Source organism: Schistocerca cancellata, chromosome 1 (assembly GCF_023864275.1).
Source record: "Schistocerca cancellata isolate TAMUIC-IGC-003103 chromosome 1, iqSchCanc2.1, whole genome shotgun sequence".
Classification (NCBI taxonomy): Eukaryota; Metazoa; Arthropoda; class Insecta; order Orthoptera; family Acrididae; genus Schistocerca; species Schistocerca cancellata.
The window spans coordinates 1,041,046,280-1,041,065,670 of NC_064626.1; the positions used below are offsets into that span (position 1 = coordinate 1,041,046,280).

At 45.7% G+C, this 19,391-nt stretch overlaps 1 protein-coding gene across 1 annotated transcript in view; it reads left to right on the forward strand.

Moving 5' to 3' along the window:
- Positions 1–19,391, forward strand: part of LOC126124802 (solute carrier organic anion transporter family member 74D-like) — a 241,642-nt gene that overhangs the window by 147,110 nt on the left and 75,141 nt on the right. Inside the window, exons 4-6 of the mRNA XM_049915128.1 lie at positions 1,356–1,604; positions 8,061–8,267; positions 15,775–15,915. Coding sequence (XP_049771085.1) covers positions 1,356–1,604; positions 8,061–8,267; positions 15,775–15,915 — 597 coding nt within the window. The remainder of the gene's footprint in view (positions 1–1,355; positions 1,605–8,060; positions 8,268–15,774; positions 15,916–19,391) is intronic.

Genomic DNA, 19,391 nt, shown 5'->3' on the forward strand with positions numbered 1-19,391 from the left:
AGTAAGTGACTAAAAGTTTTTGTGCCTGTAATACTCTGGTAACTTTAAGGTTACTTAAGCTATAGTGTTTTTTCTTTCTCATTTCCAATGCTAAGTTTTTGCTAAGGAAAGTGTCTTCCTGTTCAGAATACTTTACTTCTGATGAAGGTATATTTATACAGGGTGTTACAAAAAGGTACGGCTAAACTTTCAGGAAACATTCCTCACATACAAATAAAGAAAAGATGTTATGTGGACATGTGTCCGGAAACACTTAATTTCCATGTTAGAGCTCATTTTAGTTTCGTGCACCTACGCTCAATGGAGCACGTTATCATGATTTCATACGGGATACTCTACCTGTGCTGCTAGAACATGCGCCTTTACAAGTACGACACAACATGTGGTTCATGCACGATGGAGCTCCTGCACATTTCAGTCGAAGTGTTCGTACGCTTCTCAACAACAGATTCGGTGACCGATGGATTGATAGAGGCGGACCAATTCCATGGCCTCCACGCTCTCCTGACCTCAAACCTCTTGACTTTCATTTATGGGGGCATTTGAAAGCTCTTGTCTACGCAACTCCGGTACCAAATGTAGAGACCCTTCGTGCTCGTATTGTGGACGGCTGTGATACAATACGCCATTCTCCAGGGCTGCACCAGCGCATCAGGGATTCAATGGGACGGAGGGTGGATGCATGTATCCTCGCTAACGGAGGACATTTTGAACATTTCCTGTAACGAAGTGTTTGAAGTCACGCTGGTACGCTGTGTTGCTGTGTATTTCCATTCCATGATTAATGTGATTTGAAGAGAAGTAATAAAATGATCTCTAACATGGAAAGTAAGCGTTTCCAGACACATGTCCACATAACATATTTTCTTTCTTTGTGTGTGAGGAATGTTTCCTGAAAGTTTGGCCGTACCTTTTTTGTAACACCCTGTAGATACGAAACCCTGGTCAAGAATTTTAATAAATCTTTATCCTTCAACTGTTTCGGCTGTCATCATTTACCGTCTGAAGTTTTCTACCAATGACAGGGTTCATGTCCATTCACAGGGACACTCAGTCACCTATGCCTTTGGCTCGTACACCAACGATCTGAAGTCATCCGCCCTAGCACCCAGACTGCAGTATTGGATCACTTTATATCACTCTGAGAACAAATGTTACACTAATATACAGTTTTAAAACCGTCGCTATCTCCAGCCTACAGAAAGCTCCCGTCCCCAAATAGCGGAAATGGGCTGCGGTGTATGCAGTAGCGAAGAGGAAAAACCCACGTGCGTGACATTGGGCTCTCGTGTAATCCATACCGTACTCGCCAGAAGCCACGGACGGAGGAGGCTGAGCGCTCCCGCTGCCGGCAGGTCTGATCTACGGCGCGTCCGAGATGGCCTCGACGGTGTCGGTGCTGGCGCTGAGCTACCTGGGCAGCCGCGGGCACCGGCCGCGCTGGGTGGCGGCCGGCACGCTGCTGGTGGCGCTCTCCTGCCTGCTGCGGCTGCTGCCGCACGCGCTCTACGGGCCCGGACACGACGCGCTGCGCCTCACCGTAGAGCACGGCTCGCCAGACGTCGTCGCCACCGCGCTGCACTCCGGAGGGGGCACCACCGCCGGTGAGTCGCCGCCGCCAGCTGTCGCGCTGACAGCCTCGTGCCCACATCAGTCCTACAGAACCAAGATCCAATAGAGGATTATACTAGAGTGCTGCAACACTCAATGTTTGACCGGTCACTGCTCGCCTCTTGACGGGGGGACCGAGCCGCTCGTGTCCGGCCCCACACGACTCGGCTCGGTGGAAAGTTAAAACATAAAACAAAGGTTTGGCAATGCTAATAAAATACACGGGAAGCAGACAGGTAACATAGTAGACAGACAATTAAAAAACATGGCGACAGTCTGGTTTCTGTTCGCAAGAGATATAAAAATCACACCCAGCGACAGTATGATGTCCGTTCGCAACACTTCGGAAAAGACACACAGCACTGAACACTCACTGTAAACACGGCACTAAAATGTCGGCACAAAGATGACACACCATAGCCAAGGGCAGATTGGGGGGGGGGCAGATGAGGGGGAAAACAAGTAGGGAGGAGAGGAAAAACGAAAGGGGGGGGGAACCGAAGGAGGTAGAGGACTCAAAAAAGGGGGGGGGGGGCGGAAGGGGCACAGCAGACACGAGAGGGAATGCGAAAAGGCAGAGGAGGGAAATGCAAAAGGACTAGGGGGAGAGAAGGGGGCGGCAGAGAGAGCGTGGGTGGGGAAAAAAGAGGATGGAAGGGGGGGAGAGGGAGCCCAGGAAAAGGAGGAGTAAAGGAGGGGGGTGAGGATCAGAGTTGATAGGAGCGATCTAAATTCATACAGCACTTTCCTTTATAATATTTACTCCAGTCTTCTTAATGTCCGAGAATTTTGTTGTAAGTAGAGCATTGTTCACAAGAGACCAATCTGTGTTAATGTAATGTGTTGCAAGCGTCAAATAGTGCACCTGATTATGCGAATCACTCCACATATCAATTGTCGCAGCACATGTTTTTTAATAACTTCCGCAATAACAGAAGGCATTATGCTGTTTCGTATTGCATCAGCTTGTTCTTTGACATGTCTGCTTATAGTAGAGGGATGTGGCATGACATCTGCCACGTTAAATTCTCCATAATGCGCACCTAGATGTATTAATTATTGACCTAGTTCTCTGAAACCTTCACCGGAAACGGCATTAAAAGGTCTTATATCTTTAGCACACATTGCAACACCTTTTGCTGTAATACTATTTTTTATTACTGCCTGTATCCCTGAAGGAGTTGTATTTTTGTGAGATTTCTTGCAACTGCGTTTCTTTAAAAAAGTGGTTCCCGACTGGAAACACAATAATGTGGAGCAGTTTATGCACGATACGTACCCAGTAGACGCACTGTTTCCGTCTGCAACCAACAAAAATGTGTTCCATACTTGGCTTTTTAGACCTTCCCGTTTCTTCAATGTGTAAACATTGGTTTCAGTCTTTCGTCTTACTGCAGTGGCTTGCTCGCGCTGCATGATTACAGAGAGAGAGACACGCCAAAAATGAGAATCCCGTACTGGCTGTAGTCTCACACGGATAATGACACGTGTAATGTGTTTAAAGTTACGTGCTACGTACTCGGTCACGGCGTCTATGCTCGGTAACTAGAACTAGTGCGGGCAGCCTATGCAGTTATGGTGTGCTCGCCCCATCTCGTATTTTGTGTTCGCTTACTCTGTCATGCAGGACTCTAGATTATACTGGCAACTGGTTGCACATAACTGGTAGGTACATTGATCTACGTTTCGACACCTACTAGGGGTGTCTTCATCAGAATGAAATTTCGTTAATTCGTAAAATTACATTGCTAAAAAGCAATGGTCAGAACTTAGAGCAGCTACGCTCATGTCAGCCAACAGCCTTGCCGCAGTGGTAACACCAGTCCCCGTCAGATCACCGAAGTTAAGCGCTGTCGAGCTGGGCTAGCACTTGGATGGGTGACCGTCCGGTCTGCCGAGCTCTACTTGCAAGCGGGGTGCACTCAGCCCTTGCGAGGCAAACTGAGAAGCTACTTGTGGCTACGAAGGCTTTCCCGGCGTAATAATTGATAATATTCTTCTCGGGTATGCAGCCGGATCATAACGTCTTCATGACACAATATTTCCGCGGTCCAACTGGCCGCCATCTTCAGGTGAGAGTGATGGTGCACGATCTCGCCGGAACTGACTTCCTAGCGCAAGCAGCGGCCCCTATATAGGCCGCAGAAGACCCACAACGCGTGCGCGAGAAGGTGCCGTAACTGCCCTCTAGCGCAGTAAACATGCCGCGCCGCCAGTGGTGGGAATAGGCGAAATCGAGATATCGCTGTCAAAAATTAAAAAAAAAATTATTCCGACGATCGAAACACAGACCGTTGTTTTTTAATGTCAGATAACACCGGGTCCCAAGTCTTACTTAAAAGATAACTCTTGTCTCTATTAATAAGATTGTCAGATAAACGAATCTCTATGGATTCTTGTAAAACACAGTCCCAATAGCGAGATGCAGGGGCAACCATTTGTGTCTCGCCATAGAGCATTCTGTGTCCCTCGGTGAGACAGTGCTCCGCCACTGCAGATTTCTCAGGTTGAAGCAGCCGTGTGTGCCGCTGATGCTCAACACATCGGTCCTGAATGGTCCGGATTGTCTGACCAACATAAGCCTTCCCACAGTGGCAAGGGATCTTGTATACACCGGGCTTCCTCAAACCCAAGTCATCCTTTACAGAGCCAAGGAGCGCTCTAATCTTGGCTGGCGGACGAAAAATACTTTTGATATGGTATCATTTCAGAATTCTTCCTACCTTCGAGGAAATGCTCCCAGCAAAAGGCAGAAAAGCCACCGATTTGCAGGTATCTTCTGGTGGTTCAGGCGAAGGTCCAAACTGGAAAGCACGACGGATCTGTTTATCTGTATAGCCACTCTGCTTGAACACAACCTTAAGATGGTCCAATTCTTGTGTCAAGCTTTCTCCATCTGAAATGGCATAAGCTCTTCTCGCCAACGTCCGCAGGACCCCCGTACGCTGGAACGATGGATGACAGCTAGAAGCATGCAGGTAACGGTCCGTGTGCGTAGGCTTTCGATAAACACTGTGTCCCAGTGTCCCATCATCCTTTCTGTACACCAGAACATCCAGAAACGGAAGCTTTCCATCACTTTCCACCTCCATGGTAAACTTGATGCTAGGATGCAGGGAATTAAAATGATCTAGGAGGCGGTCAAGATCTTCTCTCCCATGAGGCCACACCATAAATGTATCGTCAACGTACCTCCAGAAACAGGTTGGTTTTAAGGACGCCGTATTCAGCGGCATGTCCTCAAAATCTTCCATAAAAAGATTGGCGACTATTGGGGACAATGGGCTCCCCATAGCCACTCCGTCAGTCTGTTCAAAATATTTGTCATTGAATAAAAAGTACGTCGACGTCAGCACGTGGCGACAAAGCCTGGTTGTTTCCTCATCCAGTTTCTCACCAATTAATTGCAAGGATTCTTCCATAGGAACCCGGGTAAAAAGCGACACGACATCAAAGCTCACAAGTAAATCCGAGAGACTAAGAGACAAGGACTTCAATTCTGAATAAACACCATAGAATTGGAAATGTGATGTTCGCATTTACCGACGTGAGGGCCAAGAACAGATGCCAAATACTTGGCTAGATTGTGGGCAGGAGCACCCAAATTACTCACGATCGGACGAAGCGGGACCCCTTTCTTATGAAACTTGGGTAGACCGTATAATCTCGGTGGCACGGCAGCACCAGGACGAAGTTTTTTGAGAACGTCGTCAGGTGAAGAACTCTTCTTCAGCAGTGAAAGCGTCTTCCGTTTTATCCGTTCAGTTGGGTTGTCCTGCAATGTTCTGTATGCTTGAGTCTTCAAGTAAGATGCCGGCCGGTGTGGCCGTGCAGTTAAAGGCGCTTCAGTCTGGAACCGCGTGACCGCTACGGTCGTAGGTTCGAATCCTGCCTCGGGCATGGATGTGCGTGATGTCCTTAGGTTAGTTAGATTTAATTAGTTCTAAGTTCTAGGCGACTGATGACCTTAGAAGTTAAGTCGCATAGTGCTCAGAGCCATTTGAACCATTTTTGAACCATCTTCAAGTAAGAGATCCATCTTTCCCAGATAATCATCACGTGACAGAAGAACCGTTGCGTTGCCTTTGTCCGCTGGTAGAACTATCAGATCTTCGTCTTCTCTAATGGACCGGACGGCTGCCCTATCGAGAGAGGAGATGTTACTCCGTGGAGGCGGCGCCCGCCGCAATGTATGTGAGACCTCTTGCCTAATCTCTTCAGCTTGGTCCTCCGAAAAGCTGGACACTGCTTGTTCGACTGCGCAGATGAATTCGGTGATAGGCACATTCCTAGGTGTAGGGGCAAAATTCAGGCCTTTCTCCAACACTGACAGCGTGGCGTCGTCCAGTTCTTTAATCATGAGGTTAATCACTGTCCGTCGACGGGTGTCGTCATCAGATATCGTGGGTTGAGAACAAAGCCGTTGAAACTTCGAAGACTGTTTCATAACGGCGCTCCTATGCGTCCAATCTGATAGTACCCAAGAAGAACTATCCACCCATTCCCAGGATGCGTCCGACAGCAGCGACGATAACTCCAAGTGCAAGAAAAGTAAACCCTTGGATATGAGATCCAGTTGTCTTCGAGTGAAGCGAATGCGCTCCTTGACTAAGGCGAAACTGGCACGCTTCTTGATGTTGTTGGCCGTTTTCGTATCAATAAAATGCACAAATCTAGCACCAGCGCTCTCACCTGAAGATGGCGGCCAGTTGGACCGCGGAAATATTGTGTCATGAAGACGTTATGATCCGGCTGCATACCCGAGAAGAATATTATCTGAAAAGCTACTTGATTGAGAAGTAGCGACTCCGGTCACGAAAACTGACAACGGCCGGGAGAACACTGTGCTGACCACATTGCCCTCCGTATCTGCATCCAGTGATGCCCCTGAGCTGAGATGATGACACGGCGGCCGGTCGGTACCGTTGGGCCATCCAAGACCTGTTCGGAAGGAGTTATGCTCAAGTCAAAAGTGAAATAAAACGTTCTAGCCTTCGCCACGTCTGCCAGGCTGGGAACATCAGCTGTTCTAAATGATGTAGGTTGCTTTTTAGCAATGTAATTATACCATTTATCAAAATTTCATTCTGATGAAGACAATCCTAACAGGTGTCGAAACCTAGGTCAATGTACCTATCAGTTATGTGCAACTGGTTGGCTGTATAATCCTATGTTGAAACTAGTATACGGCTGCTGAGTAACAGCCATGTTGAAAACTGTAAGAATCAAGATCTTTTATGGTCAAACCTCATTTCACACGCATTGAATGACATACAATGCAATATAACAATGTTATACATACATTTTCATTAAAACAACTTCGTGATTGACCTTTGGCAATTTAAGTGGTGGTTGCCACGCGCCAGTCAACCGGCCCGCCGGAGTGGCCGAGCGGTTCTAGACGTAACAGTCGGGGACCGCACGACCGCTACGGTCGCAGGTTCGAATCCTGCCTCGTGCATGGATGTATGTGATGTCCTTAGTTTAGTTAGGTTTAAGTAGTTCTAAGTTCTAGGGGACTGATGACCTCAGAAGTTAAGGCCCACAGTGCTTAGAGCCATTTGAGCCATTTTTGAGCCAGCCAACCGCAGTTCTTTGTCGATTACCACGCACCTTTCAAGGTGTGTAAGCACTTTCTAACCAACGTGCACAGTAGGTGTTCGTACACCATCCCTCGATACTATTTATTGATTTATACTTCATTATTACTTGCTGTGGTCTGTCTCGTTGAAAAATGAGGCATCAGTTATTCAAAATTAGCCAGTTTTGAGGGAAAACTTACTCCCAAGGTACATGTGCCGATAAAGTTCGGACCGTAACCCTAGAACACATGCCCTACATATTCTCCTATGCTGTTCTACAGCTCAGTCCCTTCCAAAATTTTCTAATGACAGTGAAAAGATTGCAATATGTCAACACTTCTGTATGACACAATTAATTTATTTCACTTGAATTTCAAATATCACGTCGCTACTTGTTCTGATCGCACTCACAATTACAGTCACTCGTTTGTCACGAGCTCATTTGAGTTTTATGTAAGTGTGCAGCTATTCGCCGCCTTTGTCGCCAAAGTTAAAATCTGGGTTGTTCGGTCGCGTCACATTTCCTTCTAAAATAATCGACGTTTCGATCTCTCTGCTGGGGTCTTCTTCAGGATGTTTCGGTGTTTACTGTTGTTCCAGCAACTTTAACTTTAGTCATTTGTTGTGAACATTCAAGTTCTGAAATTGAGGACTGAATGCAGTAGGACGAATGAAAAATACTGCCAAATTACTGTACTTTACCCTACATTCCGTTGAACTTATTTTACATTCCTTTGCCATCTCTGAAAGAATTGCAATGGCATCTCCTAACCTTATTAAAAATATTATTTTAGGTAACTGAATTCTGTGGCTCGTCATTTGCAAATTTTCCGTGCGATCGAGATAAGAGAGTAGGCATGATTGCAGCTACGAAGACGAGCCTCTGCGGTGCGGTGGGCGAGGGCAGCGACGGTGAGGCGTGCGGGCAGCGCGGAGGCGCGGCGTCGCTGGCGCCGGCCGCCATCTTGTTCCTGGCCAACGCGCTCACCGGCGTCGGCAACTCTCTCTACTACACGCTGGGCATCGCCTACATGGACGACAACGCGCGCAGGAGCCAGTCGCCCATACTCCTCGGTAAGGAAACGCAGCATGCCACTTCTCGTGTCCTTTGTCTAGGTCAGTGAACCATCTCTCCCAATTCAGGGAAGCTTGAATTCGGTGTCAATATTGTGTGTCAGTAGTGAGGGAGCATCATCGTAGAGATAGAGAAGGAAGGACCCTTGACAGTGGTAGTGTGGTTGGCGGGGCTGCTTCGGGCGGCCACCTCAACCAATCATGTAATGATATTTTGCATACATCTACATGGCAACACATCAGTCTTTCTGAGACACTATAGGTGGCTATTGTTTTCGTCTGCAGCCGTTTCCTCTTCGTAGTCGAAAGCTGGCAACAGAGCTGCCAGATATACGGGATATTCCTTCACCGACTCCGCTAAGCTCGGGTTAGGTGCGATCAGAAAAGGAATTGGCTGGGGCTATATTAATTAAATAAACATTTCCATTTACCAGTAACACCAGGACTATTCGGAAAGTAAGGACCTATCAGCGCGGAATGGAAATCACAGCGAAAATCCGTTGAAGCTTTGCACAGACGTAAAACAATAAACTGGTAGCCAAGATCGCGGGAATTCTTTTTATTCCATGATTACCGGTTTCGGCGAAACTAAAGCTGCCATCATCGGATCTAGCGAGGACAGAATGCACTATAAAAGTGGGCTTGGATTCCACTTATATAACATTTATATATATAAAAATTTTAGTTACGTACCTTAGGACACATACAAGTTACAACATCAAGGCAAACAATAGTGATATTAATAGTGGTCTATAACACGCAGGCCTTACAAAATTGTCGTGAGTAGCACATATGCGTCCAAGAGAGATGACATTATAAATGTTACGTGTCTCCATCACATACAAGCGCAAGCCAGGTACTACCGCAACTCCGGCTCTGTTCTTACACTACAGGCCGCGTCGCGAGATGGTGCTAGCAGAAGAGGTGTCACAGCTCTCGTCATAACAGGCTCTGCGTGTGTGGTAGTACTACGTCATTAGGGCTTGTACATAATTCTAGAGATTACTATATCACGTAAACATATACAAAACTTATGAAGGCTGCAGACATACACAATTGCACATCTGTTTGCGCTTGTATGTGATGGAGACACTTAACATTTATAATGTCATCTCTCTTGGACGCCTATGTGCTACGTTCGACAATTTTGTAAGGCCTGCGTGTTATAGACCACTATTAATATCACGATTGTTTGCCTTGATGTTGTGACCTGTATGTGTCCTAAGGTATGTAACTAAAATTTTTATATGTATACATGATATATAAGTGGAATCCAAGCCCACTTTTATAGTGTTTTCTGTCCTCCCTAGATCCTATGATAGCGGCTTTAGTTTCGCCTAAACCGGTAATCATGGAATAAAAAGAATTCCTGAGATCTTGGCTACCAGTATATTGTTTTACGAGCATCTAGATCACTCCCACATGAGCACAATGTGGTCCCTACAAAATTGCACAGATGTGTTGTGTAGTGTCTCTAGTATGCCTGTCACGTCATTCATTTCACGCACATTGAGAAGTTTGAGCACCTCATGAGAAATTTCGCCTGATGGCATACTGCCTGCGCAACGTACCAACTGCCATATGTTTCCTTCTTCATAACAATTCTTGGACGCACTCTGAAGAACAATGAAGACGTTCCTACAGCTTTTCGTCGGGAAGTGTTTTATCACCCACAATGGAGCTCGTAATTGACTCCCCCATGTAAAGCACAGAGGGCTGCCTTCAGTGAGGAGGGTATTGGACAGTTGGTACAACGCTACGACAGATGTATAAGTTGGAACAGTGACTATGTAGAGAAGTAGCTGGGAGATGTAACTGTCTATTGCCAAAAAAATTGATTTTCACAGTTGTTCCCATTTGTGGTTGATGGGAACTTACTTTCCAAATAACTCCCGTAGCTTAGGGAAAGTCCAGTAACACCTAAATCTGGATGGACAGACTGAAGTTTGAACTTCGCTTCCTCTTTATGGACGAAGTATTCTGAACACTCTGCCACCATACTCAGTCCAAAATGATAATTTTCCTCCCCACCACAGTCAGATATTGCAAATGGACTAAGATTCTTCTTTATTTTCATCCTTGATTTAAAAATGGTTCAAATGGCTCTGTGCACTATGGGACTTAACATTGAGGTCATCAGTCCCCTAGAACTTAGAACTACTTAAACCTAACTAACGTAAAGACATCACACACATCCATGCCCGAGGCAGAATTCGAACCTACGACCGTAGCAGTCGCGCGGTTCCGGACTGAGGCGCTTAGAACCGCTCGGCCACCGCGGCCGGCTCATCCTTGATTTACATGTTTTTGTAGCAAAAGCTACTAACACCCGTGCAAGAGATGAAGGTAGCTTGTGCGAATGCTGATGGAGCAACTGAAATGCGGTTGGGAAGTGGAGGTGCAGCAGTGGATTCTGCTCAGGTGTGGGTTCTGGTCCTAATATCGATTTCACCATTAGTTTACTATAGAAGGCAGTCGCAGTAATGCTGGCCAAAGTATGCAACATAGCATAGTACAGAATTAGTACAGTTTATTGAGATGGTGGACTGACACATTTTAGGATGCAATTTTTTGATCAGGGAGTTGGAAGATGCTGTGTTGGAGCTGCAGTAACGCATGAGATAGAGGTACCTATTAGAAACGGTAGTCTTAGCCAGCTCGTAATCGATAACAAAAATAAATATAGTTCGGAAGATTTCAATCAGATATGAGTTTATAACTTAATGAAGACATTTGGGATCTTAGATAAACTTGAATCTAATCATACCTCGGCGTTAGTGGTTATGCTGTGTTGTGTTTGCGATCCTTCAGGTGCCAAGTTCACAATATCACGTTAAGACAAACATTAAATACCAATTCTTTTGTTAGCAGTTCAAAAAGGGTCTAATTACACAGTTAACAGAAAGACATTATTTCTGTATTATTAAAGCAAAATACGGCATTTCTAACTCCACAAAGCATGTGATATCATCCATAACGTACTGCAAGAAAGATGAAGTATTTGTAAAGCCACTGGATTCATATTCAGCGATGATTCATGTTAAAAATCCTGGCTATTAATTTTCTCTACGGTCTCCGCATTCTTCCTCAAAAACTTTACGTTAAAGGTGGAAGGGTTTCTTTGGCAAGGACACAGAAGATTTCCTTCCCCATCTTCGTCAAATTCTAGTTTGAGATCCATTGTCGCTAGGACATTAAACCCTCAATCCTTTCTTCTTTTCTGTGGTAAGGTACTCCAACACAAGGTTTCAATGGATTTGTTGTAAATTCAAGTACACTAACAGCAGATTTAAAGAGATACGAATGCTCGTGTAGTATATACATGCAAAATTACACAGTGCTAGTTGCGTGTTGTGGTGGGAGGGAGAGGGGGAAGATCAGAACTATCCTCATATTCGGAGAAAAGTGGTTTAAATTCCCAACCGACTATTTAAAATATCCGTGGTTTCTGTGAATTGCTCCAACCAAATGCAAGGAGTTCTAATTTAATAAGACTATGCCTGATTCCTCTCTCTGTGCTCATCAGACTTATAGGTGGGGCTCGGGAAAAGATAGGTCAGAAATTAAAATATTTTTCTATATCTTTTATTTCCTGACTTGTCTCTTTTTCCCCGACCCCAGCTCTAATACGTATAATGCACTTACCTTTCCACTCTTCTTTTGCGCGACATTTTGTCAGTAATCCCTATCTTGCTTATTACTATATCTTCCACCTTCAAACTTTCAGGTTTTGAAACACCAATGGGTGCAGTGCCCAACAATCAGTCTTTCCTTCTTATCCCGGCCGGTTTGTCTCCCCTGACCCAGGGTTCTGGGCGACTTTTACATATTTCTCCCCATTTGCTAAACCTCGCCAATCCTTTTCCTTCATCCCTTTTTCCTCGCCCTTCAGCCCGAAGAGGAAACCACTGGCTCCGGAAGTATGCACATTTCCTTAACTTTTATACGTGTTTCTCCTGTCGTCGCTTGGTAAGATTTTTTGTCTATCCAATTATATTTTCAAAAACGATTATTCTCGTTGATATATTAAAAGATTCTGTGTGTGTGATACCCACAATACAATGCCGGCTAATCGCAGTTAATCCCCTTCCTTCTTTTTGAGATGTTGACAGATATAGAAAGATAGTGAGTCTAACTCGTCATCTCTGTACGATAGAATCTGCAAGTTGGTGTGTTCAATAATACCCGTTCAGAAAAAGTAAATCAATAATTCTACACTGTAGCTACTGATAACGGAACAACTGAATTGTGTGGTTAATTTTATTTCTTATTCTAAGATGATGATTGAATATGGTATACAAAATGAAAAGCAGCGTGACGACGTTTCTAAAAACCTAGAAAATCGGGAATTCTGAAGCAAAATGAATTTACTGGAAAAGTTATGGAAATGACAAAGAAGTCTGAGAGACTGTAGGAAACTTGAACTGTTGGTTCATGGGAAGAAGTGTTCTGAGTCATTTTGTTGCAGACTGCTTTGAGATTCTGCTTCGGAATAAAATCGGTGGTGGAGTCGATTAAGGAAAGCTAGAAAAAAAACATTGTGAATTGTTGTATTATTTGTATGGTTGATTAATTGATTTGGAGGAAGGGAGCAGACAGCAAGGTTATCGGTCCCATCGCATTAGGGAAGGATGGGGAAGGAAGTCGGCCGTACACTTTCAAAGGAACCATCCAGACATTTACCTGAAGCGATTTAGAGAAATAACGGAAAACATAAATCAGGATGGCCGGACGCGAATTTGAACCGTCGTCCTCCCGAATGCGAGTCCAGTGTGCTAACCACTGCGCCACTTCGCTCCGTTAGTAATATTTCTCGCTCGATCGCGGCCACTCACGCTAGCTCACGTCGGGAACGTTGGTCATTGTGCGTAGGTTCGCGGGCTCCAGGTACATTTCCTATTATGCTATACTTTAGAACCACGGATTGTAGAGTGCGTGTGAGAATTTTTTATATCTGTGAATTTATCATTCGCATAAGAGTGAAGGGTATTTTTTTTAATTTTAGAAAAAAATTAAATACGCATCATACCTGAATATGCATGTTTTATAATCGCTGGATATTCAGATTTAGGTTATTTTTTACTTAACTCGATGGAAGGTAGCAGTTTGCCGGCTTTCTCGCTGTTCCTTGCTGTAAGTCAACGATGAGCCTGAAGAGCGTCGCGTTAGGCACGTGATACATCGTTGGTATCAAAGTCTACTGTTAACATATTTCAGTAACGAAAGTTCAAAGCGTGTTACTGCGAAGATTTCTGGTATACCTGAGGTTATCGCACAGTTCCATGGCGTGGCACAGATTGGTAATCGACAACGGTAACGACTGACTTTCCAAGGACAGCATGACCTCATAAATTACAGAATTACTGACAAAACTGTAAATCCAACCTCAACTCGGGATAATCACTGATAAGTGCACCGTTATTCAAAGAAATTATTTTTGTTATCATGAAGACTATAACAGTAAAACTTCGTCTTACGTACATTAGAAATGAGATGCGGAAAATATTTTGACTGAACAAAGTCGCCAGCCTGAAGAGAAAATACCAAAAGTATTAGAAGAGTTTTAGGTTAGACTGCCTAACTACTATGTTATGATAGTTACACGTAATCCATCATTTCTTATGGATATAAACATATAAGAAGTATCCAGAATGAGAATTCTGGAATGAGAAGTCTGGAAACATCCCCTAGGCTGTGTCTAAGCCATGTCTCCGCAATATCCTTTCTTTCTGGAGTGCTAGTAATGCAAGGTTCGCGGGAGAGCTTCTGTAAAGTTTGGATGGTAGGAGACGAGGTACTGGCAGAAGTGAAGCTGTGAGGACGGAGCGTGAGTCGTGCTTGGGTAGCTCAGATGGTAGAGCACTTGCCCGCGATAGGCAAAGGTCCCAAGTTCGAGTCTCGGTCCGGCACACAGTTTTAATCTGCCAGGAAGTGTGATATAAGAAGTAATCAATTTTGATTCGATCAGGAACCCTTGTGCACAGCGACCGTAGATTGCAAGGAAGGTGAGCCACACAGCAGTCAGCCACAGTCCCATTGGTTATTATTATGCTTGCAGACCTAGATTTCGTCTGTAAATAGCTATCCTCAGTACACTTTCGTTACAATTCAACAGACTCGTGGCAGTTCATGTCTCCATACGTTCTTACAGGTGTATAGGCAGAAGTACAATCGTGCCTATACACCTGTAAGAATATATGGAGACATCAACTGCCGCGAGTCTATGAAATTGTAACGAAAATGCACTGATGATGGCTATTCATAGCCGAAATCTAGATTTTCAAGCTTAACAAAAGCTAATGGAACTGTGACTGACTGCTGTGTGCGTCTCCTCCCACACAAGCAGTAATATGCTCTCGTCCTAATCACTAAAAGATTTCCGAACGTAATCTGATGTTTACTAAAGTATCACTGGATGCATGTTAACCAGACGTAGGTGCCAGCACTAATGCAATAAACTTCTCTACATTAGCAATTCTAATGTGATTACTGGAGTACAAATGTGTCCGCCCACGCACAGCCACAGCTGTTAGTATGGTGTACAAGTATTCAGTTAGATGAATAACAGGGCTATGAACTAGAATGTACGTACGTGAATAATTTGGTACAATTAAAAAAATTATTTTTTTATTTTTTTGGTTCTGTGATGGAGTTTGTTTGGTACTAAAACATACGAAACATCCACGGATCAAGGACCTTTAAATAACTCTCTGTGATGCTTACGGGCAGCATTGCATCATTTTATGATTTTTCAGATACATTAAAGATTTTTGAAGCGGGCACTTCGATTGCATGCGGCAAACTGAAACTGTGTGCTGGACTGATCTCTAATGCATTCCCCTTCGTTCCCGTAGAGTTCTCTGCCGATACACACGTCACGAAGCGATTTTCACCTTCAGCTTGCCATTACTTCCTCTACGCACTCCGTCTACAGGCCACAAGTGGCCCATCGGGATCATCCGACCGCCGCGTCATCCTCAGAGGAGGATGTAGATAGGAGGGGCGTGGGGTCAGCACACCGCACTCCCGGTCGTTATTTTGGTATTCTTGACCGAAGCCGCTGCTGTTCCGTCGAGTAGCTCCTAAATTGGCATCACGAGGCTGAGTGCACCCCAAAAATGGCAACAGCGCATGGCGGCCTGGATGGTCACCCATGCAAGTGCCGACCACCCCCGACAGCGCTTAACGTCGGTGATCTCACGGGAACCGGCGTATCCACTGCGGCAAGGCTGTTGCCACTTCCTCTACACTCCTTAGAAATTCTCGCTCCCAGAGATACGCCAATCTGGTTCAACATGTACAAGAGTAAACTCGCGAAGAATGTCTTCAAATTTCAGTGGCAGTCATTGAAACAGTTTTGTCACAGATGATCAACGCAGTGCTTGCTCCACGTAAGAAATGGTTTGTTTGGCGACATTATCTGTTCACTAGAATGAGGAACTGTTTTTGTTCTATACAGTTTACATCTATAGCATCAAGAAAGTAACAGATTATGATCTGCCCGCAGCGGTGTCGCAGTGCCTGCGCATGCTGGGCCCCACACTGGGCTACGTGCTGGCGTCCTACGCGCTGCGCCAGTACGTCGCCCCGGAGCTGACGCCCGTCATCGACAGCAACGACCCGCGCTGGATCGGCGCCTGGTGGCTCGGTGAGTTATCGCGGCGTGTACCAACTACCGAGGCTGTCCACTGATATCCACAGAGCGTTCAGGGGAATGAGGCACACTACGCTGAGGCTGTAACCCATTAAATTAATTCATTATTGAAAGTCATTTGGAACTATCACAAGCTCATATGATTAGACAAGAAGAAGGGACGGGATGATAGGACATCCGTTAAGTCATCAGCAAATAACTTCCATGGTACTAGACGGAGCTGTAGAGGGTAAAAACTATAGAGGAAGACAGAGACTGGAATCCAACCAGCAAATAATTGAGGACGTAGGTCGCAAGTGCTACTCGGAGATGCAAGTTTGCACAGGAGAGGAATTCGTGGCGGGCCGCATCAAAACAGTCGGAAGACTGATGACTCAAAAAAAAATTGCAACTTCACTAGGGTTCGGTACCGAGAATGAAAACTTAATCGCCATCAGCTACCTAATCACCAATGGACGACTACACGATATTAGATTTGGATATGGCTCATGTCGTCGAAAGGGGTTCTGTCACGCACAGAGGTGTACAATTTCTCGTTCTAGCCTGCCTACCCCTGTCTCCGCCGCAAGCACTGAAGCAGTTCAAAATGCCGCAGTGGACATAAAAGAGTACACGTGCGCTGAAGCACAGTGATTAAATGAGGCCAGCATGGGTTTCCGCAAGTCTCCGGGACCCGTTCAGCTTGATGCACCTGACAATAGGTTTCGCAATCAATCTACCGTGAATTCCAGAACAGCCAGGTATATATCTGCGTAGGTTGTTTCATTGCAGCTGATTTATCATAGCGGTGGGAGCAGCAAAATGAACAAACCGAACTTAAAAGAGATTGAGGAGAGGTTAAGAATTGGGAAACAGGGTTGGGGTTGTTTTGAAAGAAGAGACCAAACTACGAGGTCATGGGTCTCATCGGATTAGGGAAGGATGGGGAAGGAAGTCGTCCGTGCCCTTTCAATGGAACTATCCCGGCATTTACCTGGAGCGACTTAGGGAAATAACGGAAAACCTAAATCAGGATGGCCGGACGGGGGATTTGGGAAATACATACCAGTCAGGTGAGAGAGGCCAAGCCCAGGAGCGGAAATGTTATCGTGGGTTTATGAGGCAGCTTCAGAGAAATATGTAGGTGTGTCGTAGTGCAAACTGAGTAAAAAGTTACTAGACACTCACTCGTGAACCTCGAGTATGTTAGCATCTGGTTGTACATTTGACCATCAGTTTCCTCACACCATAAATATCTTGAAAGAAGATAAAGACTTAGCAGCTGACATGTGTTTGGAAATGTTTGCTTATGACTCGAGACCACTTAACAGTATATAGGCTTTCTGAATTTAGGGTAAATATTGATTTAAAAAGGAAAAAAATACGCCTCAGTGGATTTTAAAAAGTACGTTCTTGTGATACGCAATGTAGTGCGAAGAAAGTTTAATATTATTTAAAACATATACTTTTTAGAGTAATGTAATATGTAAAACGAACTACAAGTTTACTAAAATGCATTTCGGGAATTAAGAATGTACTACACTCCTGGAAATGGAAAAAAGAACACATTGACACCGGTGTGTCAGACCCACCATACTTGCTCCGGACACTGCGAGAGGGCTGTACAAGCAATGATCACACGCACGGCACAGCGGACACACCAGGAACCGCGGTGTTGGCCGTCGAATGGCGCTAGCTGCGCAGCATTTGTGCACCGCCGCCGTCAGTGTCAGCCAGTTTGCCGTGGCATACGGAGCTCCATCGCAGTCTTTAAAACTGGTAGCATGCCGCGACAGCGTGGACGTGAACCGTATGTGCAGTTGACGGACTCTGAGCGAGGGCATATAGTGGGCATGCGGGAGGCCGGGTGGACGTACCGCCGAATTGCTCAACACGTGGGGCGTGAGGTCTCCACAGTACATCGATGTTGTCGCCAGTGGTCGGCGGAAGGTGCACGTGCCCGTCGACCTGGGACCGGACCGCAGCGACGCACGGATGCACGCCAAGACCGTAGGATCCTACGCAGTGCCGTAGGGGACCGCACCGCCACTTCCCAGCAAATTAGGGACACTGTTGCTCCTGGGGTATCGGCGAGGACCATTTGCAACCGTCTCCATGAAGCTGGGCTACGGGCCCGCACACCGTTAGGCCGTCTTCCGCTCACGCCCCAACATCGTGCAGCCCGCCTCCAGTGGTGTCGCGACAGGCGTGAATGGAGGGACGAATGGAGACGTGTCGTCTTCAGCGATGAGAGTCGCTTCTGCCTTGGTGCCAATGATGGTCGTATGCGTGTTTGGCGCCGTGCAGGTGAGCGCCACAATCAGGACTGCATACGACCGAGGCACACAGGGCCAACACCCGGCATCATGGTGTGGGGAGCGATCTCCTACACTGGCTGTACACCACTGGTGATCGTCGAGGGGACACTGAATAGTGCACGGTACATCCAAACCGTCATCGAACCCATCGTTCCACCATTCCTAGACCGGCAAGGGAACTTGCTGTTCCAACAGGACAATGCACGTCCGCATGTATCCCGTGCCACCCAACGTGCTCTAGAAGGTGTAAGTCAACTACCCTGGCCAGCAAGATCTCCGGATCTGTCCCCCATTGAGCATGTTTGGGACTGGATGAAGCGTCGTCTCACGCGGTCTGCACGTCCAGCACGAACGCTGGTCCAACTGAGGCGCCAGGTGGAAATGGCATGGCAAGCCGTTCCACAGGACTACATCCAGCATCTCTACGATCGTCTCCATGGGAGAATAGCAGCCTGCATTGCTGCGAAAGGTGGATATACACTGTACTAGTGCCGACATTGTGCATGCTCTGTTGCCTGTGTCTATGTGCCTGTGGTTCTGTCAGTGTGATCATGTGATGTATCTGACCCCAGGAATGTGTCAATAAAGTTTCCCCTTCCTGGGACAATGAATTCACGGTGTTCTTATTTCAATTTCCAGGAGTGTATTTTGGCCATTTACAATGAGTTCAGCGAACCCGCAATACGATACTAGAAAAAGTAATTACATGGTTATGACTTGATTCATATTTGACTGAAGCACACTAAGGTTACAGAAATTAGACTTCCAAAACCTTACTTAAGTTGGTGTTGCAGTATAATTGACATCTTCAGGTTCCTAGGTGCAAAGGAGCTCGACTTTCAGAGATGATTCTCAGTACTACATAAAACATGATTTAGAAGCGACCTCAATATGGTTCGATCGAAATAAATAAATGAGCCCGAAATATGCAAAAAAGATGAAATAAAATCTGCCATTTTCTGGCCCATACTTACTCAGAATGAATATTTATTTCATTGAGCTTCGTCTAGTGATACTCATGCAAAAAAGAACTTCCCATTAAATTCCGAAACCACTACAATCAAAGCATACAGAATAAACTGAATGCTCCTTTAGCATGCTTGAGTTGGGCACTGTTTGGTTTGGATAGGAGTAGAGCAGCCTGCCCGTTCTGCTCATTGCGTGTGGCAGCTT